The following is a 23911-nucleotide window of genomic DNA, read 5'->3' as shown; positions in this document are numbered from 1 at the left end:
TTCATCTTGCTCTGGTCTGGGGCAATGGGCAAGGGGCCTCAGGTCTCCAGGAGACGCCCACTGTGTTTGGGAAAAGGGACTCGTGGAAGTAGCCTCACTTGATGTATGAACCAGCAGGCTCATCCTCAGAAAGACAGGCCCTGGATACTGTGTAACTCATTTAAGGCTCTCAGCCATCTGAGGAAGGAGAAGAGTAACCTTTTAGTTTCCTCTTTCAGAGAAAGTTTAAAATCTCATCCCTTGTCCACAGCAGACTGGAGAGAAGCTCTGCCTCTACTGGGTTCTCCCAAGGTTTCAGCTGGAGCGCATTACGTATTGGCGTTCCCAACTCACCATAGGCTCACCTGCTCTCTTCTCAGCTGGCTGATGAGCACCTGCCTGGTCCTTGGCTGCCCGGAGGCCACACCCAGGGCTCATTCCCACCTAGACAGGCTGTCCCTGCCAGGACCCCAGAAGCTGCCCTGAACGCAGCAGAGGTGGCTGTCTGCCTCAGGCTAGACACCAGTGTGCCCACTGTCCCTGCCGAGGGGTTCTCACCCCCAGTACAGAGCACAGCCAGGACTGTGTCCCTGCCCAAGTCCTGTGAGCAGAAGCCTGCAGTGTGGGGTGCCCACTGAATTCTGGTGAGGGCTGGTCCCCAGGGGCTGGTGACGCCCAGGGGCACTCGAGTCTCCAGGAAGCTTGGTCCTCAGCCTGAGTTGTAGGCCCATGCTCGGTTAGACCTGGGACTCACAGAACGGAGGAGGGGACTGACTGCAGGGTGGCCTGTGTGCGCTGTGGGAGAGAGGAAGGCAGGCGGTGTGGACAGATCCCCCTGCCAAAGAGCTGTCACTGTGTGTGTGACACTTAATAAGAGGACAGGACCAGGCCCCAGGACTCCTCTCTGAACTCAAGCAGCCATAAGAGGCAGGCCCCCCACCCCCACCCCCACCCCGCCAGCCATTCAGCAGACATTCCGAGAGCTCTGTGGCGGGTTTCCCATCAGCCGCAGGAATATGCTCAAAGTGAGCAGGGAGGCAGGGTCTCCCCATCCCGGGCTTCCTTTCTGAGCACAAGCAGGAATGCCCTGGGAGAGAGGTGTCCGGGTGCTATGTAGTCAAAGTGACAGGCGTCCACAGCAAATGTGCTGATGGGACACTGCCTATGGCCTGGCTCCAGCAGGGCCCAGAGTGTGCAGGAGGGATCAGCTGGGCCACCCGGGGAGCCCCTGGGAAGGGCAGGTGATCACCAGAAGATGACCCAGGGTTAGGACGAGGACCTGAGGCGGCTGTGGTTCAGTCACTAAAGCACAGGCCACAGCAAGGGCTGATTTGAAGTAAAAGATGGCTTTGACTGGGAGAGGGGTGGGGTGGTGAAGATGTGGCCCGCTGGGTCAGGGGTGAGGGGCAGGAGCCAGGCCGTCATGCCCTTGGTGACGGCAGCGATGCATGCTGCGAGGATGGTGACTGGACACCACACCTGAGGCTTTAGTCCAAGGGGTGTGTTTCCTAGCCCATAGTTTACCCAGCATGCCAGGGACCCCCCCACTGTCCCCTTGACTGTACCCAGGCCCAGCACAGGACATTCATGCCTCTGGAGAGACTTCCTGAAGTTCAGAGACTTCCGGCACAGGAAGCGCCCCCCTCCTGCCACCCCACCCCCACTAGCAGTGACAGTGTCCTGTCAGCAGTGACAGGATCACATCCCTTCTCCTTGGGCCTCCGTTAGGTGACACTGCTGAGTATGGAGATGACTGCGCTGAAGGAAGAGAGAGACCGGCTCCGAGTGACATCGGAGGACAAGGAGCCAAAGGAGCAGCTTCAGAAGGCCATCAGGGACCGGGACGAGGCCATTGCAAAGTGAGTGCACCGGCCCCTGGATTTTCTATTTCAGTTACATCAGTAATATGTGCAGACGTGCAACTGTACAGTTCAGTCCGACAAAAGAATGCAAGGGAAAGAAGCCCCCTGCAGCCCCAGCCTTCTCTGCAGACACTCCACCATTGGGGGCACCCATTTTGCAGGTCCTTGTCGTACATACATGGCAACATATGTGTGACACTGTCGTTGGGTACCACACTACCCCGCGTAGAACTGCCCGTTAGGGTTCCTGGACTGGCATCTTTATGGGTACAGATTTCCAGGGCTGACTGCTGTGGAGCTGCTGCTGGTGCGTAAACACCAATAACCTTTTGGCTATCAGCCAACTGCTCAACCCTATGCCCGACCAGAACTCCTTGTGTGTTGGGTTTTGTGTGGTGTTGTAGCAGCAGGGGGATGGAAGTCTGAGTGTCTGGCATTTTTCCATGTAGTATGTATTTTAGAGTGCTTTCTGAGCGGTTTCATTTGGTGAACTCTTGAACAGCAGTGTGATAGAAGAGGGAGGTGCAGGGAGCATACCTTTATGCATGACAAGGAGGGGTATGTGTGTTACAATTGGTAATAAAGTGATAACAAGAGGCAGTAAGGACTGAACCCTATTGGAAATTGGTGGGTCACTTCCCACCAGCTCTGGAAGCAAAGAGAGGTTGAGATTGGAGGCAGCCATGGCGACAGGACCAGCGGGGATTGCAACACGTCCCAAACCTCCCCCTACAGACTCAGAAGGGGCTGCAGCTGGAGACCAACCTCACCCTCCGCCTGCTAGAGTGTGGGGCAGGAGGGCTAGGTCTGGTAGATGAGAAGAACTCGTGGCCAGCACTGAAGGTCACTGTCAGACCTTATTTTGGAATCCAGACAGGAAGTGGCAGCTAGAGCCAGGGAGGTTGTTGGGGGCAAGGGAGAAAGAATATGCTGTCCAGTCCCCAACCCTGGACAAAAAGTGGGACCAAATGGACCTGAAGCCTCCCGGTGCATGTCCTAGACACAGAAACCAAGGAGCAGTCTTCTGTCCAGGAGGATGTGACTGGGTGGCAGTGAGTTTCGTTGTTCGGCACTTGTGGAGGCGGCTGACGGGGTGGGAGAAGGCGCCCCCGTAAGAAGAACTTTAGGAACCTTGGTAGCCCTGTGGGGAGCAGCTGAGGGGGCCAGATCACTCCAGAAGAACTCCTTAGCAATGACGGGAGCATGGTGCACCGGAAGGGAGAGCAGTGGACGTTGTCCTTGAGAGGGAACCATGCCCGCACTTGTATGGGACTTATATCCATCATGGCTGCTCCTTAGTCCGGGCTCAGGGGTGATTCGCCCACTAAAAAAAAGATAAGCACGGGCTTGCTTGTGCTTACCTGGCTCACTGGGCGCTCCCTCCCTGTCCCGGGCCTGGTTCCATGGTGTGGGAAGGTGCTGTGGGGTGGGGAAAGGGAGGTGCCAGCCGGCCCTACAAGTAGGCTCAGATGTGGTGAACAACTAGGGACACTGTTCCTTAGAGGTTAGTAAGCGAGCACAGGTCAGCTCGTGCTCACCTTGCTGACTGGGGAACGTGAAGCCTTGCTTCACATTCAGCCATCTGGGCCAGCCTTATTGCGAGCCCCGAGGCTGGGTTGGGCCCTGGAGGAGAAAGCCCCGAGCCCCCGGGCAGGGGCAGCGTCACTGCACGCACCGCCAACGTGCTTCTGTTGAGCAAGGGCTGCGGCTTACGCGTGGAAAACGATTAACGGGTGAATCCGCTTCTGCAGCTCTGCGGACGGCCCCCGTCATTTCTCATGAGTGACAGGCACCGAGGCCCCTCAGGGGGCAAAGGGAAGGCAGGGTCCCCACGCCGCCCGCGCCCCCGGGTCCCTGGGCCCGGCTAGCCCGGGCATTAGTCAGCACATTCCCGCGGCTCCACCCTGCTCGGGCGCCGCCTGCGGGCAGACGGCGGAAGTGCTCGGGCCGCAGCCACTGCGCGGCGCCCGCGAGTTGGGCGCGTGTTCTGGTGCCGAGGCGGCGGCCCGGACGTGCGTCCATGGCAACCGGCGCGCGCGGCGGCTTCCGCAGTTCCCCGCCAGCCAATAGTAGCCGGCCTGACGGAGGCAGCCTGCAGCACCCGAGTCCCGGACGCTGATTGGAGAGGCGGGTGCCGCCGCCGCTGCAGCCGCAGTGCGGGGGCGGGGTGGACGAGGGCGCTATGCGCTGCCGGGAGCGCGGGCGCCCTCCCACGAGGCGAGCACTGCCAGGTGTGTGTGACTATCCGTTGGAAAAGGCCAAAGAGCAAGTGGCCTGAGTGATTCTCAAAGGGCCACCTGCCCTCAGTGCAGTCAGCGTCCCCAAGGACCCAGCACCTCTGCTAGCACACAAGCCAGCAGTCATCCTGGGAACACTCATTGAGTCATTCACAACGGTGGGTTAGCAGTGTTGGGGAAAACAAACACGTAATACAGGTCACATGTTCAAGACATGCAGGGACAAAAATGTAAGCGTGTGAGAGACAGCCCCCACCCCAGCCCAGCCCAGGCATGCCCAGTGCGGTCCTCCTGGGCCCCCTTTGGGGCTCGTCTCCACGGGGCAGCCCTTCCAGAGTATTCCCCACTGTTGGTGAATGAACGGTTTGACTGGCGTAGAAGTCACGCATCCTACCATGTGGTAGTTGGGTCACATCAAGAGGAGCCACACAGCCGTCCCCACAGGCAGTTTGGGAACACTGTCTTCATCCAAGCCTGTTGAAACGGTTTCGTCCCATGGCAAACTGCCCCTCCGCCCTCAGGGTGCTCGTGAGAATTGGGAGAAGACCTGGTGAGAGGAGACGGAGGAGCACCCTCGCAGTCACTGCTTCTGCCCCGGAGCTCTGAAACCCAGTCTCCATGCTGCCTGGCTTGTCTGTTTTCAGGAAGAATGCTGTGGAGCTGGAGCTGGCCAAGTGCCGGATGGACATGATGGCTCTCAATGGCCAGCTGCTGGACGCCATTCAGCAGAAACTGAACCTCTCGCAGCAGCTGGAGGCTTGGCAGGTAACCGAGGGCCAAGGCCTGAGTGGGAGAGGGGCCAGCCCAGAGGTCGCTGAGCCTCAGGCCGTGTAAAGAGAGGTGGTTACTTCACCTGGTCAGTGCCAGACCAGCCTCGGGGGCCACTGCCACCAAGCAGCAAGGCCAAGTGCGGGCTCCCTGTTGCTGGCTCAGCCAGGGGGAAAGAGTCGCCCGTACCCTCAGGCAGTGACATTGGACGCAGCTGCCCTGCCCTCCCCAAAGGCCAGCTTCCCTCTTCTGAGAGCTCAGTCCAGGCCCTGGGGACAGTGAGTCAGTGTGTCCACAGGGACTGTGGTCAGGGGCCTGCAGATCTCCTTGGGGCTGGGACTGGCCTCTGCTCGATGAGGTGGCAGCGGGACAATTTTGACCCTGAGTGTAACCAGGAATGCTTCTCCCTGAGGACACCAACCCAGCCAGCTGGATGGTACAGGTGGCCTTTCGGGAGGCCGGCCACTGCCCGCGTGCTGTCCTGGCCACCACACCGCTCACCGCCCTGTTCTTCTCTCTTCTCTCCTGGCTGCAGTTTGCTTCCTCAGGGCTCTTTACTATCTGGCTCCTTTGGTTTCTGATCTAGTGGCCTTTCTCAGTTCCCGTCTCAACAGCTTTAGTTGTTCACCCCTCCTGCCTTTGAGGTGAGACTGAGCCCTGCCTGCCTCCCCCGCTGCCATTGCCTCCTGCCGTGCTGCCTCCCCTCGTGGCCACCATCTGTGCAGTGTGACATGCCATCGAGCCTCAGCTTCCCCCATCACCGCCATGTCCAGTGGGCGCCCGGGCAGCACATGGCCCGCCGCTGTCCTGACCCGCACCCAGACGTGCACCTTTGCCCACAGGATTGGCAGATGCAGCGTCATGAGCTGTGTGTGTGTGTGTGTGTCTGTCTGTCTTTCAGTTTCACTTAACGAGTGCGATTGCTTAAAGGGTAGAAAATGTGTTTGCAAGGTGCTGAGGAAAGACTGGCAGCTCTGGAAAGATCTCTTTTCGAACGGGTCCTCAGTACCCTCTGGCCGAGGTGGACAGCAATCTATTGAGCGAGCCCGGCCCGTGCAGACACTGGGGCTTATGTCACATCAGTGGGGACTAGGGAAAGGGAAGAGAAAGGATGCCAGGCTAGGAGAAGGGTAGCCACAGGGAAGGTGTGTGTGAAGAGACTGGAGGGGAGGCGGAGAACCATATCCGCCCTGTCTGTGCAGGAACCACGCAGATGCCCTCAGGCGGGGGGGTGGTGGGGTGGGGGGGTTCAGTGGAGGCCCTGGGGTCCTCTGCCCGATTCAGCCCTCATCTGAGCATGGATGAAACAGCTGGCAGGACAGGTGGTGCCAAAGCCTTGGGGTGTTGGCACCAGCAGGCCCAGAACCACCTAGCCGGAGGCAGGCGGGCTGAATCGGGGCAGCTTTGCCAGTGCAGGATCCTCTATCAGATGGAATCTTCCAGAGTAAGAACTGAGCCACTAGGATGTAGAGAAGGGGCTGCTCAGCCTGTCCAGGGAGCAAGGGCGGCTGGTCCTGAGCACAACTACTGGCATAGATGAGTTCAGGGAGGGTGGGGGCGTGGTCTCCTGGGGACTGGGGGTACTCTTAAAGGCAGGAAAGGGCAGCCCCCGTGAAGCCAGACCCTTTGCGGAACTGGCCGGCTAAGGTCCCCTTAGGTCCAGGAGGAAGCCAGGCAGGCAGACCAGCTAGCCATGGAGGTGAGGGACAGATGGTGTGAATGTCCACTGAGGGGCTTGGGGAGAATGACTCCAGCCAAGAGAACCAGCCCCCGTGGGCCCACATCCATCTTGTCTCACCCACACCTTGCTTTCTACCCTGGTGATCCTCACCCATCTCATCACCTCTCATCGTGCCCTCATGCAGTGTCCTCCCAGTGTACCCTCCCCCACCCATTAACCCAATTCTCCCCCCACAGGACGACATGCACAGGGTCATTGACCGGCAGCTGATGGACAAGCACCTGAGGGAGCGGAGTCGGCCAGCCTCGTCCTTCTTCCGGGGGGGCAGCAGCACAGGCCGGGGTGATGGGCCCAGCACCCCTGAAGGCAAACGACTCTTCTCATTCTTCAGGAGGATTTAGGTTGGGAGGGTGGGGGGCTTCAGGGCCACCTCACTGTCCACAAGGACAGTAGAAACCTGCCTCCACCACAGGGCCAGCTCAAGCCTGGGCGCCCCCGGCCTGTTACTGAGTAGAGCTGACGGCAGGTCACACCCAGCCCACCCAGTGGTCAGTGCCCAGCCCCCAGCACTGCTTCTGAAAACTGGGGAGCAACAAGTGGAGGCCCTTCTCTGCATGCCGCAGGGGGCCACCCACCCCGCCGGCCCGGCCCAACCTCCCCGCCCTGGCAGAGGGGTGAGGACGGGGCCCTCACCGAGAGAGGCGGCTCTCAGGGGAGGAGGCAAGGCCACAGGTGTTCCCTGGCTGTGGTGGCTGAGCCCCAGGAAGAAGGGCCCTGTTCCTGACACCCCTGTTCTTCCTCCCCAGCCTGTAGTGGGACCCTAGGGAGGGCTCCTCGGGACCCTCCCTCGGACCACACCTGTCTCCTGTCCCTCAGATACTTCTTAGCCCAGCCCAGCAGGCTCAGGACAGACTAGCCCCCGGGGGGCCTGTAGTCGGCCACAGGGCAACATTGGTACCAGGGGGACAGGAGCACAAAAGGAACGGCCACCCCTGCTGCTCCGGCCACCGTCTGCCGAGGCCCAAGTCCAGGGCCACCTCCCTCCCCGGGCCAGCCCAGCAGGGCCGTGGCAAGAATGTACTATAGATGTGTACATACCACAGTGCTGTACCTTTTGTATGTAGCAACCCTGTAAATACATGTATGGATTTTATAATATACATATTATATATAAATCTATAAAGGCATATTTTTAGAAAACCAGCGCACCACTGCTTCTTTTGAAAATAGTCTGAATAAGAATAAAATTAATTTCTACAGAGCTTTTGGCTTCAGTCATTGGGTATTTGGAAGCACCGACTGGCAGGTGGCGATACTGGTGTCCTGGCCTGTTGATGACAGCTGCTTTGGGAGGTCACAGACCCCAGGCTGCAGTGATAGGGTGCCCACACGCAGGAACTGTCGGGCCTGCTTCCCTCGCCCAGCAGAGATCCCAAGCCTGGAGAAGTTTTGAGCTGGTGCCCCAGAGAAGATAGCCTTGGGGCACCTGGGTAGGGCTGCCACCAGGGCAAGCAAATCCTACCCACCCACACAACAGCTGGAGGCGAGGAGACGGACCCCAGACGAAAAATTGGCAGCTTGAACCTTTATTTTTAGTAATTTTTTTAAAAAGCATAATTAGAAATTTTCCGTACAGAAATCGTCCTAGCAAACCATTGAGCAGTGCTGTTGGACAGGAAGCTTCCCTCCGGTCCACCAGGACACCGGCCCAGCCCTGAGCCCCCCCGCCCCCCACCCATCTGTCACGGTGACACTCAGACTACATCCTGTAGTCCCCAAACCACATACCACTGGGACTGGACACCCAGTGGCCAGAGAAGCCCTAGGGCTCCTCACCCACCTGCCCGCCCTCCCTAGAGCCCCCAGCTCTTATCCCCACAGCACCCGTTTGCCAGGACTGGCCTGCATGGAGGCCTAGTCCAAATGGGCTGGGGCTGCCAGCCACTGGGGGGGACAGCCACTCTGGCCCAGAGCTCCCCACCCCACTGCAGCTCCACGGACAGCCAGGGGCTTTTGGTGGCCTGGACAAGTGGAGAGAATATTCGGAAGAATGGCTCGGCTTTGAATAAAATCCAACTAGATAGTCTTGTCCAGAGCCGGAGGTATGAGCTGGGAGTGATTGTCCCCATTAGGCCTCGCCAAGAAATGGTCTCGGAAAGAGAATGGAGCAAAGACAACCCTGCGGTGGGAAAGCCCAGCCCATGATCCTCTCAGGTGCAGGCAGCAGTCATCAGGGCGAGGCCCCTGCCCGGTCCTCCCTGGTGGCTGGGAAACCCTCCTTTCAACTTCGTACTCCGTCAGTATCCACAGCTGCCTGTCAGCCCAGCAGCTCCCCAGTCCCCACCCATATTCTGAGGTGCTTGGTGCTACACTGTAGTCCCAGGAACTCCAGTGGAGAACCTGGACTGACCACAGGGACCTGTCCCCACCAAGAGACAGACGGAGGGCAGGGGCTGCTCTGCCAAGAGCCCAGTCCCACAGAACAAGCAGCCACCCAGGTTTCCTAACAGGCCTTGCAGTGGGGGTCCGGGTCCAAGCGGGGGGGGGGGGGGGGGGAGAGGAGATGCGTGAGGAACTCGGTTCGTCTGATTTGGCTTTAGTTCTGTGCTGAGTGCTCCTCTACGCTCCGCTGGCCACACCTCTGCACTCACATCCCCCTACCTTCCCACGGCCTGAGACGGTTTGCAGCGGAGTCGACACCTACTCTTCCCTGGGCTGGAGACTCGGAGGCTGAGCTGGAGGCCTCTGGGATGAGAAGCAAGGGCCTGCAGGAGACCACCTGGAGACCTGGCTTCCCAGGTGCCAGGTGCTTACAGGTCGGGCTCAAAGGCAGCAGCAGACAAAGGTCAGCGGCCTAGGGAGAGACGAGAGCAGCAGGGCACCCAGGCCCCCAGCCCGGCTTGCAGCAGAGGAGGCCAGCGGGGTCCTGTCTCCACGAAGCTGCGGCCAGGAGCCGGTGGGGTGGGTGAGGGTCTGCTGCAGCAGGCTGGCTGGAATTAAGGAGGCAAAAGCCAGAGCAGGACGAGGGAGGGGCGGAGGGTGGGGGGACGGCTGGTTCACGCAATAGACATTATGTACAGACACTGGAGACTCCTCCCCGCGCTGGCAGCGTCCGAGCCAGGGCCCAGCTCCTTGGCCGGGTAGGGCACCAGCAGGGAAGGGCAGGTTTGTCCAACACCTTCTTGGCACTCGAGGGGGGAGGAAGGGAGGAAGTGCCGATGGCGCCTTCAGATACAAAAACGTGGAGAATTCTTTAAATAACGGCACGGAACTGAGACTGTCCCCCGAGGAGCGGCCGCAGTGCAGTCCCTGCGGTGTTGCTGGGCCACTAACAGCAGCGTTTCTTTCGTTTACTGTTCTTCGTGAGCTTCACCACGTCGTTCTGTTGCTGCTGCTGCTGCTTCGCTAGGTTGTCCTTCTTGGCTCGGAGGACCAGCTCTGTGATGCAGTTGAACATCTGTGGGAAGGAGAGGACGCACATGGTCACAGAGCAGCGAGGCCCGTCGCACCCACGCACCGCCAGCTTCTCTGCCATGCCAGCATCTTCAAACCCTTTCTAGAAAGACGTGAACTGGTTCGCTTCAATTCAAGATCAAAAAAGACCAACACCAAAGACCCACAAACCATGTGAGTCTTGGGGAAGTCATTTCATCTCAGGTTGTCCAGTCTCTGTCTCTCTAGGGAGAGAAACGTCTAAAACCTTTCAAGACATCAGATGATGGTCCACCTGCTCTGTGGACAGAGAGCCCACTGCCTGCCTGCTCGCATCACTGGCACCCATGTGAGTGGGGCGTGAGGTCCTGCCGGGAGCTGTTCCCAGGTCCCTGGGGCCTCCCACTGTCAGAACCCAGAAAGCTCCTTGTGCCAGTCCACACCCCGCCTCGTCACCCCTCAGCCAGGGGAGAAACCGTCTCGGGGTGGAGCAGCAGAGGAACCAAAGTGCTGGGGCAACCACCATAAAGCCTTCCTTTGGCATCACCTAGTAGCCATCAAAATAGTGAGCAATTGGCCGCTCACAGCAAGGCTGGAGGCTCCAGGCCACCCAGACAGAGGCACCTGGTGGTGGGTCTCCTAAAAACCACCCACGAAAACCCTCCCACCCTGAGGGGTCACCACCACAAGTTGCCACTGACTAGACCAGCGGTGCTCAACCTTCCTCACGCCACGACCCTTTCGTACAGTTCCTCATGTGGTGGTGACCCTCCCCAACCATCACATTATTTTCATTGCTACTTCATCACTGTCATTTTGCTACTGTGATGAATCGGGCGACCCCCGTGAAAGGGTCGTTCATCCCCAAAGGGGTAGCGACCTGCAGGTTGAGAACCGCTGGACTGTGAGGGTAGCTGGTTTGACTGATGATCTAACAGGTTTCATTTAATTCCCACCGTCGGGGTGCGGGGACATCCAGTCTCCCAGGCACACGAAGAACTGATGGGGTGAAAGGTCACTCAATAATATATGGGAGCCTAACTTGCTGCGCACACTTTCACCGAGGACAGGGTCACTCGGCATGCTCCACTCAGGGCTGTTCTCAGCCAGGGTGGCCTGGCTGTCCTGCAGGCGCGTCTCCCCACCCGGCCTCACCTCCTCCACGTTGATGTTGTCCTTGGCGCTGGTCTCAAACAGCTGGATCCCCATCTGCCCAGCAAATTTGTAGGCGTCGTCTGTCTCCACCACCTTCCGCTCAGGGTCGTCATTCTTGTTCCCCACTAGGAGACGGAGTGGTGTAAGCCCAGCCTGGTGGGGCTCCCCCACTGCCCCTCCACCTGCCCGCCGGGGCCTCACCTAATATTCGACAGACGTCATCACAGTTCTGGTTGATCTCATGAAGCCACCGCTTGACATTGACGAAGGACTCGGCGCTGGTGACATCGTAAACCACGATGACCCCATGGGTCCCCCGGTAATACCTGGAGGGCCAGGCTCTGTGTCAGATCTTTAGGCTGGGCAAGCACCCTCGACCTTGCGCCCCGGGCCCTCACACTGGGGTCTTGGGGCCAAGCCCGAGCACTGAGCCAGGAGGCCTAGAGGCTGGCCCGGGGGTTGGAGGGGATTTCTGTGAAGCTCAGTTTATTTTGACAGGATGTTAGGTAAAACGCCGTTCACAAAAGAGGCACTATTTGGGAGCAGCATCTCTGCTCCCCCGGGGGCCTGAGGGAGAGGGAAGCCCAGACTCTCAGTAGCCCCATGTGCGGACCTCTTGGCTGGAGGGCTCCGCTCGGCTTCTGGTATGCCACTGGCACTGTGTCCAAGGCACCCAACACTGAGCACCTAAGCTGGCCCGCCCTCTGAAAGGGTCCTGAAAGCAGCGGGGACACCACGCGGAGACCGTTCGTTCCCAGGTCCAGAGGGTTCACCCAGCCCCCACACCTGCCCCTGCAGGGAGGGTCACTCGGCCCTCAACCCAAACTGCGCTAACAGAAGACAACGTGTCTACACCCTACAGCCAGTCACACGTGGCCCGTCACAGTCAGCGCTGAACGCTGGGGGGGACGGGCGGGGGGCCTCGGGACCGCTCTGTGTGGCAGATTCCTCCAGGGTCCACTGGGGACACTAGCAATGGCCTCTGGCTGCAAGGAGAAACGAAATGCGTCCCCAGGACAGGCTCGTCTAGCTGTGACCTTCCCTTTTGGCCCACCCGCTGGCTTGCTTGCCTTCCCAGGGGCACAGGCTCCTGGGCTCCGAGGACCCTTGTTCCTCCCAGGTCAGTGGCCAACGTCACCCGAGTGGCGCATGCTGGCACCGTGGGAACCCAGTGCCATCCCGAGCCAGCGGAGGAAGTGGCAGCATGGAAGGCGTCCCCACTGAGGACTGAGGCTTATGACCACCGCCCCCAGGGCCCCAGCCTGCTCACGCTCAGAGCTGTGGTGTGGCTCCCACTGAGATCTCCTTGGAGCAAGCCCCCGCCCGCCCCCACCATCTCCAATCCCTTCAGCCATTTTCACAGGGAAACATGAAGCTGAGAGGGGAGTAGACATGGGGTCTGACTCCACACGGCACCCTGCTCTCTTCTGCCCTGGCCTGCCTTCCTGGCAAGAGACAAGGGGCTGAGGGGATGGGGCAGGGCTAACAGGATGTGGTTTAGTTTCTCTTTCGATGCCCTGACTCAAAGGTCATGCAACTGCACCCTGCCAGCCCACCTGCTGGACAGAAGACCCACTTCCTGGTCCTGTCCCACCTGTGCCCCAGAGTCTTTGGGCAATGCCGTACAGAGCCCACTCTCCAGCACCCCCACAGGCAGGCAGGAGATCCAGGAGGGAGCTGGCCCCGGCCACTGGGTGTCGTAGGATCACCCTGGAGCACCTGAGAACGCCCGTGCTGCCCTCAGGTGGCTGATGAACACCTCCAAGAACCCACAACACAAAGTAGCTCTGGCCACTGTCCTCACAGCCACTGCCCCTCGGTGCACAGGTGGCTTGTCTCACCAGCAGTGTCCTGGAGCGGCAGACAGACCTTGCTCAAGTGGTAAACCTCCACCTGCCAACCAAGCCATGTCAGTCACTTCAGCCTCTCTGAGTGTCGGTTTGCTAAGCCAAGATGGATGCCTCACAGACCACTGTCCCAGGATTCAGTGACATGAAGTAGGGGAAGGCCTGAGTGACAGGCCTCGTCCTCCATGGGGCCCCTGGAAGCTGCTGAGCCACAAGCAGGCGGGAAGGACCCCTCAGCCAGCTCTGTAGCAGGCAGGCCCCCACAATGTGACAAACCCCCCCCTCACCAGGGAGCTCAGGGGGACAGTGCCCATAGAGACCACAACTCTGGGGACCAGCCCATTTCAACTCCAGGCCACCTGCAGAGCCTGTACCTTCCTAGGGCCCAGAGTCCCTCCACAGGGCTTCCGTCTGTCAGCAATGAGTCTGGGGCTAGTTTCACTGAGCCCTGGTGAGGCAAACCCCACTGCTGCCCTCACTGTAAAGAAAGGGTCAGAGGGAAGCTGCCTAAGACTCCAGAACCAGGCCACCATCAGTCACTGCCACCTTGGACAGAGGCGCGCACGCGCACACACACACGGACACGGACACGGGCAGGTACAGCCAAACATGGCCCACAGGTGGCCAGCAACGAGCTCCCTTCCGCAGGTCCAGGGACCCTGGTTAGGGCAGCGCTGGGGCAGGCAAGGTGGCTCACGTGGAGGTGATGGTGCGGAAGCGCTCCTGCCCGGCTGTGTCCCAGATCTGCAGCTTCACCTTCTCCCCGTTGATCTCCACTGTGCGGATCTTGAAATCCACGCCGATTGTGGTGATGTAGCTGCCTGCACACACAAGGCACACGGTCAGCACCCCAGGGAGCAGCGGGCCTCCTACAGTCCCAGCCCCTGGACCACCGGCCAGGCCGGGACAACAATCAACAGCAAAGTGGTGGGGAGATCCCAGCGAGGTGACAAGGGCTGCGAAGGAGAGGCGACAGAGGGTGCCTGCCCACTGGAGCTTAGAGAAGGGGCTGGGAGGCAAGACCACGTCTTCTCTTCAGTCAAAATGAACACGCTATGATGGGCAGTTGGAAAGCCCCTTAGGAAGGGAACCGCAGCACGTCCACGTGCGCATGTCCGCGGAGTGCTGGGGTCATGTGCGAGGCACAACAGGCAGGCGGAGGGAGGCGGGGCCTGCTCTCCAGCCTCAGTTTTCACCCTGCATGTGTGTGCATGTGTGGGCGTGCCCAGGGAACAGGCGGGCACAGGCTGCGTTCTCAGCAGCTCTTGTGGGGCCAAAGCACGCTGCAGGCTGGCCTGGTGCACCCTAAGTCCAGGCCACAAAGGCCCTCACAGCTTTAGGAAATTCCACACTAGTGTGACTGCTCCCCATGGAACGACCACTTCTGCAGGCCAAGAACAGGCTCTGTAAGGTGTTGGAAGAAAAAAGCCAAACCCAAACCTACTTGCTATAGGACAGGGAGGACCTGCCCCGTGAGGTCTCCAAGGCATTGAGTCTCAAAGGAAGTGGTCTGTCTCATCTTTCTCTGCCAAAGCAGCAAGTAGGTCTGAACCCCCAAACTACTGGTAGCAGCCGAGTGCTTTAGCCTGTGTGCTACTTGTAGGAGACAAACCCTACTGCCACCGAGTCCACTCTAAGCCTGTGCAAGGCAGGGCTGCTCCGCAGGTTTTCTAAGATTGTCAATCTTTAGGGGAGCAGCCAGCCAGCCAGCCACCTCATCTTTCCCTCCCAGAACAGCTGGTGGATTTGAACCATAGACCTTGAGGCGAGCAGTCCTAACAAGCAGCAGTGCCTAGGGTGGGCTATGGGAGGGAAACATGGAGGAAGGCTTCCCACTGGGGCCCGGCTGAAGACCAGTGGAGATGTCCAAGGCTGAGCTGGGGGAGGCGCACTGCAGGCCCCTCAGAAACCGGGCCCCACAAAAGCACACCCAGGAGGGAGGGCATTCAGAAACCAGGCAGCAGGCCAGTCTGGAAGCCCCGGTAACGTCAAGGGGTGTGGCCCGGCACAGAGCTCACCATTGCTGTTAGCTGCCGCCAAGTCGGTGCCGACTCACAGCAACCCGTGCCCAACAGGGCGAGGAGCACCGGTCCGGCGCACCCTCACAGACGCTCTGTGGGGCACCCACTAGCTCGCCTTCTGCCGGCACTCCTGAGGGCTAGTCTCTGACAACAAAGGCCTCCCAGTAGCTGGGCTGATTCCTTCTTCGTGGTCTGTTCTCAGTCTGGAGGCTCTGCTGAAACCTACTCACTCTGAGCGACTCTGCTGCTCTTTGAGACACCGGTGACATCGCTTCCGGCATCACAGCAACCAACACACAAGCCACCACAATCTGACCAACTGACAGACAGGTGGTGCTAATCGCCGAGCAGCGAGTGTGCAAAGCCAGTGAGAGAGCCCTAGAATGGAGAGACAGCGAAGGAAGCTGAGAAGCAGCCTCTGCATGTCGGCCTCAGACTATGCCCCACAGGGCCATTTTGCCCCCTAGGGGACATGAGTTATGTCTGGAGGTATTTATGGTTCTAAGAACTAATGAGGTAGCCTAGTGGGGGGGGGAGGAGCCAGGGTCCTAACCATCCTTGCAGGCACAAAAGGAGAAGCCTCACGCCAAGTGTGAGCAGCACCCTGGTGGTGGGGACGCCCTGCCCATGCTTGGCTCAGGTGAGAGGGACCCAGAGGTGAGGCACGGCCAGAAACCCAGAAGCCAACCCCTGGCCATCCACTCTGACTCATGGTGGCCTCATGGTTGCAGGGCAGAGAGGTGTTCCATCCAGTTTTCAATAGTGGCTGTCGCAGAAGTTCTGCGTGGGGCAAACTTGAACTGCCAACCTTCTGGCACCCAGTCCAGCACCTCACCCCAGGAACCGCTGTCATCCTTCAGACCAAGCCCACCTGGTCTGTACGGAGGTCAGAGAAAGAGAACTGAGAAGCGAGACTGTCAGCGCCCTCCAGGGGCCCGAAGCCGCGTGGATAGGGAGCTGCAGGGGCGCAGAGGAGGAGGAGGGTGGCTTAGCAGCTCACAGCACCCCACAGCCTGCACCTCTGAGTGTGAGTGGGCCTCAGCTTGTGGAAGCAGGGCTAGCACCACGCCCACTTTAGGGGCGGAGACCTGACCACGGGCTCAGGGTCACTTGGAGCACCAGCCTTCTACCCGTAACCACAAGTGGCTCCGTCATTTCGGGCTTACCCTCCGTCACATGACGGGGGACGCTACCAAGCCCACCGAAGCCACCATGAGGAACCTGCTGCATCACTGAGGAGGGAAGTGCAAATGTAAGCAGAGGTCATCTCCTGCCTACTGTCAAAGCGAAGAGGACGGCGTGGAGACTTAGCACTGATTCGTCAGTAGCACAGCTTCTGGGAAGCCAAGGGCATGGGAGTGGCACATGGCGAAGCACTGGGCAGCTAGCTGGCAGGTCAGCGGTCTGAGCCCACCAGGTGCTCTGCGGGAGGGTGATGTGGCCGTCTGCTCCCACACAGACCACAGCCTTGCAGGCAAATTTCAAATGCACCTAAGCTCGCAGCACTCGGTAGACACGAGCTTCACAAGTACAGCAGGGAAGCCTTCCAGTCCCCCACAGGTCGGGCCCGTCCCACTCAACAACAGAGGCACGCCGCAGAAGCACAGTCAGTAAGTGAAGCACAGTCAGTAAGTGGTGGGTTGCTGACTTCAGGGTCAACAGTTCGAAACCACCAGCCACCCCATGAGAGAAACAGGAGGCTTGCCGCTCCCATCAAGCCCGACAGCCTCGGAAACCCACAGGGACAGTTCTACTCTGCACTACAGGGTCACTGAGTTGGATTGGCGTGACAGCAGTGCACTCCTGAGTCTGGCTTCATCCGTCCCTGCTCTAGGGCAACGGCAGAGCCAGTCCGAAGGGCCTGAGCGCTCTATATATAAAAAGGGGAAGGCTATCCCCTGCGCCTGAGGGAAGGCCAGCTGCTGGGCAGCACGTGGACTTCAGAAGCTGCCTGAGAAGACACATGCCCCACCGACGGAGACCAGGGACAAAAGGAGTCGTTTGTTATTTCACCTAGACATCTCACTGTCCACAGTGTTACACACACATGTAGCATCCTGCATTTTTTCACATTCTTTTTGCTGCTGCTGCTGGGTGTCAGGGAACAAGCTGACCCGAGTGAGAAAACAATGGGCTTGCTGGGACAGGCTGCTCGGGGCCAGTGACAAGGGACCCAGGGGTGGTGGCTTTCTCACTTCCACCGCCCCCTCTTCCCCTCAGCCTGACCACCGAATGCTGCATTTCCAGGGTGGTCAGAGCCAGGTGGTCTGGGGCCAGGGAAGCAGATGTAAGCCCTGACAACGCCACCCTCCCAGCAGCAGCCCTGGGGAACTCACCTGAGAAAGTGTTGTCTGCAAAGCGCAACAATAGACTGCTCTTGCCCACACCTGCAAGACAGAAACCGGCGAAATGAGGGACCCTGGGGAGCGCCTTCCCCAGGGAGCGGGCAGGAGACGGGCCTCACTCAGAGAGCTCACTGGGACGGGACCCACTTCTGCTCTCAACGCCCCTTTTTGTCTTCCCCTTCCTCCCTCCCAGTGTGAAGACAAGCAAGCCGTCCCACCTCCTAGAACGCAGTGAGAAAAGGCCTTGATTGAGGTGGGCCTGTCCTGAGGACCACAGGTGACAGAGATAAAGCAGGAGGAAGGTCATTCAAATGATACCAGGCCCTCGGAAACCACAGCTTTGACTGGGGCACCCCTGGAATCGAGGGAGCACAGCACTGGAAGGCCCTGGGTCCCCCAGGGCTATTGGACGGGTGGGGAAACTGAGTTTCAGGGAGGTTGACCGGCTCACCGTACCTTCTCCCCTGCCTGGAGGGTCTGCACTACACCACCTCTCAGGCCAACAGCTCCCTTGCACTGTGACCAAGACACTGCTCACCACCACCACCACCCCTCCTGGCTCCCTGGCTCCCTTTCCTTCAGCACACAGCATGTCAGCCTGCCTGGTGGCCTGTCCCTCGCCCTCCTGCCCCGCCACTGCAAAGGCCAACCAACCACAGAAAGAGATGCCTAACACAGAGAACACCTTCTGTGGGGTGGGTATTGTGGCGCTCCACCAGGAGGAGGAAACTGAGGCTCTGAGAAGCTGGGCCTGAGGAGCCCCGGCAGGATGTGGTGAATTTGAGAACTCTCCCCAGACACAGTGTGGGGTCTTTTTGAGTCCACTTCCTGGAGCAGAAGTGAATGACCCGACAAGGCTGCTCGCCACATGCCTGTTGAGCTCTTGACCTGGGGCCTCGTGAAGCCCTCCAACAGTGACCAGGGCAGCTTGGACCAGAGTCACAGAGAAGGCCTTGATTCCAAGGCCCCGGGAAAACCCGCTACTGTAGACACGACATGACCACTGTCTGCCTCTAAGCGGACCCCAACATCCTCGTGGGGCAGCCTTCGCAGAAGAACTTGTTTCACCAAGGCCACCTGGGTCTTCCCTCCCCCCAGCGACCTGGAGGCGAGGCTCTCCCAGGCAGACAGGTGCTGCACCCGTGGTACCTGTTCTGTTGCTCAGCCCTGGACCTGTAGGTCTCTTGCTCAGAGCCACTTCCTCATTGCCTGCTTCCTGCTGAGCCAAGGAGAGTCTGGGCTGGGTCCTCCAGAGGCTCTGCCCAAGGCCAACACCCCAACAGCCCTGCTGGCTCCTCAGCTTCCTCCCAGAGCCTTCTGGGTCCAGCTTACTCAGCTGAAAGCTGGTGCCTGGGCCACTGGGCGGTGAGCTGCTCCAGACAGCGACCTTGGCTCGCTCCGCCTATGCATTCATGGTGCCTGGGCCCAGCAACTAGTAGGTGCCAGCCCTCGTGCACTCATGACTCAACAAAGGACGGTCCCCCCAAGTGGCATGGCATCCAATCCAGTAGGATGACACCACCAGGCGCCCAACCAGCTGGATGCACACTGACAGGGTCTTCCCTAACGCAAAGCTGTCCTTAAATCCCAGGATTCTGTGAACGGCCACAAGGCCATGGAGCGGCCCCTCCGGCCCAACCTTTCCTGCAGGCAGGGCCCCCAGAGAAGCTCATCCTCCTGAAGCTCCCCTCAGGCCCCACGCAGAGGGGCTTTGTGCCTTCTACCTGCACAGTGGGAAGGAAGTGAGTCGGGCAGCACCCTGGGGAAGGACGTGACTGTAACTGAAAGGTCGAAGGTTCGAACCCACCACCCACTGGCTCCACAGGAGAAAAGAGGCGGTGAACTGCTTCTGGAAAGGTGACGGTCAAGAACCCCATAGGGAGCAGGTCTGCTCTCAGCGGCACCTCACAACAGCACCCCCTGACCACTTCTGGCAAAAACTCACACCCGGGGACTCTAAAAGGACCACAATGTGGCCCTCAGTTAGGCGGCAGCGAGGACCCAGCGCCCTTGCTCCTCACTGCTCCTGCTGCCGGGCGGGCCTCTGGTGCGCATCAGGCTAACTGCCCAGGAGCCATCTCCCGGCTCGGCTCGGCTCCTCCCTTGAGCCAGTCCGCTCACACACACTTCCAGCTGGGCGGGATCCATTCTCAACGGAACCCTGCCTCTGCAATGACTTCGATGATGACCTCCTCTCCCGGAGCCTCGGTTTACTCATCTGTACAACGGAAGGCATTGGAGCTAGGCCTCCGACAAGCAGTCCAGCCCCTCAGAGCGCAGTGGGTGTGGGTGAAGCACGGAGCCTCGGGAAGAAGGAAGAGCAGCAGCGGCCGCCAAGCATCCGTTCCCGACGCTGGTGCAATGTGGCCGAGTGGGAAGAGCTCTAGACTCACGGGGAGAAACGAGTGTGCGGGCAGGGCCCACCATTTGCCAGGCCTGCCACCAGCTGCTCCCAGAGTAGAGGAGCTCCGAAGTATCTCCTGGCCCAGCCCCTGGGGGGCTGTGTGACTTTGGACAGGTCGGTCACCCCCCTGGGTCTTGGTTCCCTTTGTTGCCCAATCACACAGGCAACAAGTGAGCCTCAGAGGAGAGGGGCCTGTGAGATGGGGGCTCACAGAGCGGTCTCACAGAAGCACCCCCACAGGCTCACAGGTCAGAGCAGAGCCCCCACCAGTCTCCTCGAGCTCAGTCTCCAAAGCTCTCATTCCCCAGCCTCAGAAACACTGAGCTTTGAGCATCAGCTCAGTTCGGGAGAAATTCAACCACAAAGAATCTTCCTCCTCTGACACACACGCTGCTGCGCTTGGACAGCTGGGTCCAGACCACAGATCAGGAGATGGAGACTCAGGGCGACCTGCTCCCAAGCCTGATGTGGAGTGAGAAGTCCAGGCCCCCTCCCCAGGATGGGCTGAGAGGGGACACCAAAACCACCCAGCTGCATCTTCCTACTGGGTTGGGGATTTTGCTGTTTCCTTCTAGGATCGCCACACACAGGGTCTAGATTCTAGAAGGTGCATGGGGATAGAGACCCCTGGTCACTGCACACAGCTTTAACTCCAACAGGAGAGAAACACACCCCTCCACCACCAGTGCCAACACCAGAAATCAGGTCCTGTGAGGGCCTAAGTCAGAGGCCTTGTCCCCGAGTAACTACACAGCTTGTCTGGGGGCGCTTTCCTTCAAATCATCTTCTGGCTCCCTCCATCTTCCCGGTCAGCCCCCAACTCTTCCCCTCGCCTCTCCCCTCCCTCTACCAGCAGGCACGGAATCTCAGCCTTCCCTCACCTTGTCCAAGCCACCAATGGCCACCTTATCACCCAGCTTCCTAGGACACCAAACCACCCACTTCCCCGACCCTGCCACCACACCATCACCCCAACTCTCCTACTTCCTGGGTCTCACCGCCCACTTGAGTTGGCCCCACTTAACAAGGCCTGGTGTGCAGCCCCTTCCACACGCTCAGGTCTGGCTACACACAAGGAGCTCTCAAGCCGCATCCCCCTTCCCCACCACCACAGCATCCCAGCACCTCAGCTATGTTCCCATAAACCTTCGGGGGACTGCCTCCCTGACCTCTTGGTCACCCCATAAACCTGCTCACCTACAACACTCCAATCACTTCTAAGCAACCCCTCCCCCATTACCACTACACACACAGCAAAAGCTAGCTTAGCTCTTCCAAAGATACTTACTACCCATTCATTCAACAACACTCTGGACACGACTTACTAGGCACCCATAGGGTGCAGGGCAGCAGGGCTTCTGGTTCTGCAACTTGCACCCGGCCAAAGCCCTCTGCAATACTGGCGCTCCTGTCCCTCACATCACCCCACCCCACCCCCAGACCCCTCTATCACAGAGGCATGCACTGCAGCCACTTGCTGGGCACTTGGGGGTGTGCCAGGCAACACAGCCCGGCCTGTGAGCGATCCTGGGTGCATCCCCTGGCTGAACAGCCCGCCAGGCGGCCACACTACGAACCCATTTCACAGAGGAGGAAAGCGAGCCTCAGGAGAAAGGCGTGCAAGGCTGCCTCCTCCGGGCGGGCCCGGCCGGGGGTCAAGTACCTGATTCAACCCTCGAGGACCCACTTGGGGGCAGGTCCTGGGGATATCCTGATTTTACAGGAAACAGAACAGAGGCGCACAAAGGGTACTTCGACCCCACGAACAATAGTTAGCAGGGACTTCTGGCGCACTTTGCGTCGGGGCAGGTGCGAACTCCCACCCCACCCCCCCAGCCTGGGAGCTCCCCACTTCTCGGCGGGGACTGAGGCTCCCAGAGGTGAAGCCACTGGCCCAAGGTCACGGTGGGAAGAAGCCTGGAGTCCCGGGGCTTGAACCCGGGTCGCGCCCGCCCCCCCCAGAGCTCGCGCGACTTGACCAAGGTCACACGTGAGGCCGGTCCCGCGCGGCGCGCGCCCCCGGCGCCCCGGCCCCGCCCGCCGCCCCTCGGCGCGCCCCCCGGCCCCGCCCGCCCCACGCGGCCGCCGCCTCCCGCTCGCCCGGGCCCCCGCGGCCGCGCCCGGCAGGCCCGCTCCGCCCCCGGCCGCCGCGGCCCTCACCGCTGTCGCCGATGATGAGCAGCTTGAAGAGGTGGTCGTAGTCCCGGGCCATGGCGGGCGGAGGCGGCGCGCGCGGGCGGCGGGCGGGGTCGGTGCTGGCGCTGGCCTCGGGATCCGCAGCTCCCTCCGGGCTGCTCCGGCAGCGGCGGATCCACTTCCCGAACAAACAGCCGGAACTGACAGAAACACCTCCCTCCGCTCCCCCTCCTCCTCCACAGCAGCCGCCGCCGCTGCCGCCGCCGGCCTCCTTCCCGCCCCGCCCCGCCAGTGCGCACGCGCGGCGCCCGGCACCGCCTCCGCGCAGCCGCAGTCCGGGCCAGCCGCGCCCTCTCCGCGCTCGCGTACTGCGCACGCGCCCTGGCAGCGCCCGGCGGGAGCGGGCCGGCCCGACTGCTCCGCCGCGGTCTCTGGTGGATCTCTCGGCCGCCGCCGCCGCCTTCACGCCACGGATTCGGGCAGCCAGCCGATCTCCCGCTTCGTTGAAAGATTCCGAGAGTGCTGCGTCACCCGGACGTGACCCTGGACTGAATCGTTCCCTCGTCGCGGCGGAGAGGAACTGCGGGGCGCGATAGCGGTGCGGGATGCGAGCAGCCCAGCCCGGGGACTCGGATGGAAAGGCTGCGTCGCGCGGCAGTACCTGGCTGTCACCTGCTACAGTGTATGTAGCATCTCAGCACTGCAGCCTTTAAAGGCAGCTCAGGGTCGAAATAAGACCCCAGCCCCGCGACCTCTTGGAACCTCCCTGCAACTCCAGAGAGCCTTGAAGGAAGGACAGGGGTCTTGAGAAAGCCTTTTGAGAACCGTCCATTGGGATGTGGAGAGAATAGCGCCTGAGCGCATTTTCTCTCAGGAGCATGTGTTACAGCTTAAGGACAGGAAATGTGCAAGGGGGCATATACAATGTAGACAAATGTATACATGTTGGGGGGTGAGTAGCAGAACGTTCCAGAGATGGGCAACTTTGTACCGCTTCTCCGCTGCAAACAATTTACAGGCGGGCTTTTGCTGCACCGCCTGTTTGCACATTAGCTTCATACATGGGGTGGGGGGATTGGAAGTTGTGGACTCAGGAGAAACATTGAAATGTTCATTTAGGAAACAGCAACAAAGCTTTGAGGTCACAGCAGGTAGGGGGGCAAGATGCCAAAGGCAGCATGTGAACTAGACCTAGAGGCTGCCTCTCGAAAGATGGCAAACAGGATTCGTTCACCCAGCGTACAGTGTGAGTGTGGCCTGTGCTGTGTTGTGGACCAGGCACTGCTGGGCACGGGATAGGCACGGAACAGAGCCCTCATCCTGAAGGAGTTGCGAGAGAGACTGCTGCACCCCAGCCTTGCTTGTGTGCAACTCAATCGTAAGTAGCACCTGATGAAGCCTGTGTCCCTGCTGTCTGGATCGTCACACACACCCCAGGCTCGGTGGCCAGCCTGCCGTCTCACCAGACAACTCGGACTCGGGAAACTGTCTCACCCAGAAATCCCAAGACCGTAGTTAATCCTTGGACCAGCTTTTCCAGTTCCATAAGCTGTGACGTCAGCACCTACCCAACCTGGACCATTCATTCTACTAGAGCAGCAGCGGCTGAGAGGCAACTCTGAACCACTGGGAAAAGGCCTGCCTCCACCTCTTCAGGAAAGTGAAACCCAGCCGAGAACTTGCCCAGTTTCTATTCCCCGCTGTTGTTTTCATAGAATGCCCTCTGGGGCTGGGTAACCAGACACATCAAAGGTGGGGCTATACCAGCTCTGCTGCCTGGTTTCCAGTCCCATCAAAGGATGAGGCTCTCCGGCCCTCCCTCACTCCACCTGTCCACCTCTCATCGGTCTGTTAGCTGCCCAAGCACAGCCAGCATGATTCTCTACAAACCTTCCTCTGAATGTGTTTTTTAGACGTTGAAAAGCACGGTGTTTTCGACTCGATCCCTGGTCACATAGTGGTTATGCCTCGAGGCTACTAACTGCAAGGTCAGCAGTTCGAAACTACTGGCAGCTTCGTGGAAAAAAAGGATTTGGCTTTCTGA

At 59.7% G+C, this 23911-nt stretch overlaps 2 protein-coding genes across 4 annotated transcripts in view; one reads left to right on the top strand and one right to left on the bottom strand.

The window, feature by feature from the left end:
• Positions 1-7704, top strand: part of BICDL1 (BICD family like cargo adaptor 1) — an 82177-nt gene extending 74473 nt beyond the window's left edge. For both annotated transcript variants that reach the window (XM_075533900.1, XM_075533899.1), the window contains 3 exons: positions 1708-1838; positions 4723-4843; positions 6764-7704. In XM_075533900.1, the coding sequence (XP_075390015.1) occupies positions 1708-1838; positions 4723-4843; positions 6764-6928 (417 nt within the window). In that variant the 3' untranslated portion in view covers positions 6929-7704. The remainder of the gene's footprint in view (positions 1-1707; positions 1839-4722; positions 4844-6763) is intronic.
• Positions 7705-8105: 401 nt separating this feature from the next.
• Positions 8106-22144, bottom strand: RAB35 (RAB35, member RAS oncogene family). Of its 2 annotated transcripts, XM_075533885.1 has the most exons (6): positions 21892-22144; positions 17319-17369; positions 13659-13782; positions 11316-11440; positions 11115-11239; positions 8106-9984 (listed from the first exon to the last, which is right to left on the bottom strand). In XM_075533885.1, exons 1-6 carry the CDS (start codon positions 21941-21943, stop codon positions 9856-9858), a joined length of 606 nt encoding a protein of 201 aa, XP_075390000.1. In that variant the 5' UTR covers positions 21944-22144; the 3' UTR covers positions 8106-9855. The 2 variants fall into 2 exon arrangements, with proteins under 2 accessions (XP_075390000.1, XP_075390001.1); XM_075533886.1 differs by lacking the exon at positions 11115-11239.
• Positions 22145-23911: the final 1767 nt, after the last annotated feature.

The sequence above is a fragment of the Tenrec ecaudatus genome, chromosome 16, assembly GCF_050624435.1.
Source record: "Tenrec ecaudatus isolate mTenEca1 chromosome 16, mTenEca1.hap1, whole genome shotgun sequence".
Classification (NCBI taxonomy): Eukaryota; Metazoa; Chordata; class Mammalia; order Afrosoricida; family Tenrecidae; genus Tenrec; species Tenrec ecaudatus.
This window is presented reverse-complemented; position numbering and strand designations above follow the sequence as displayed.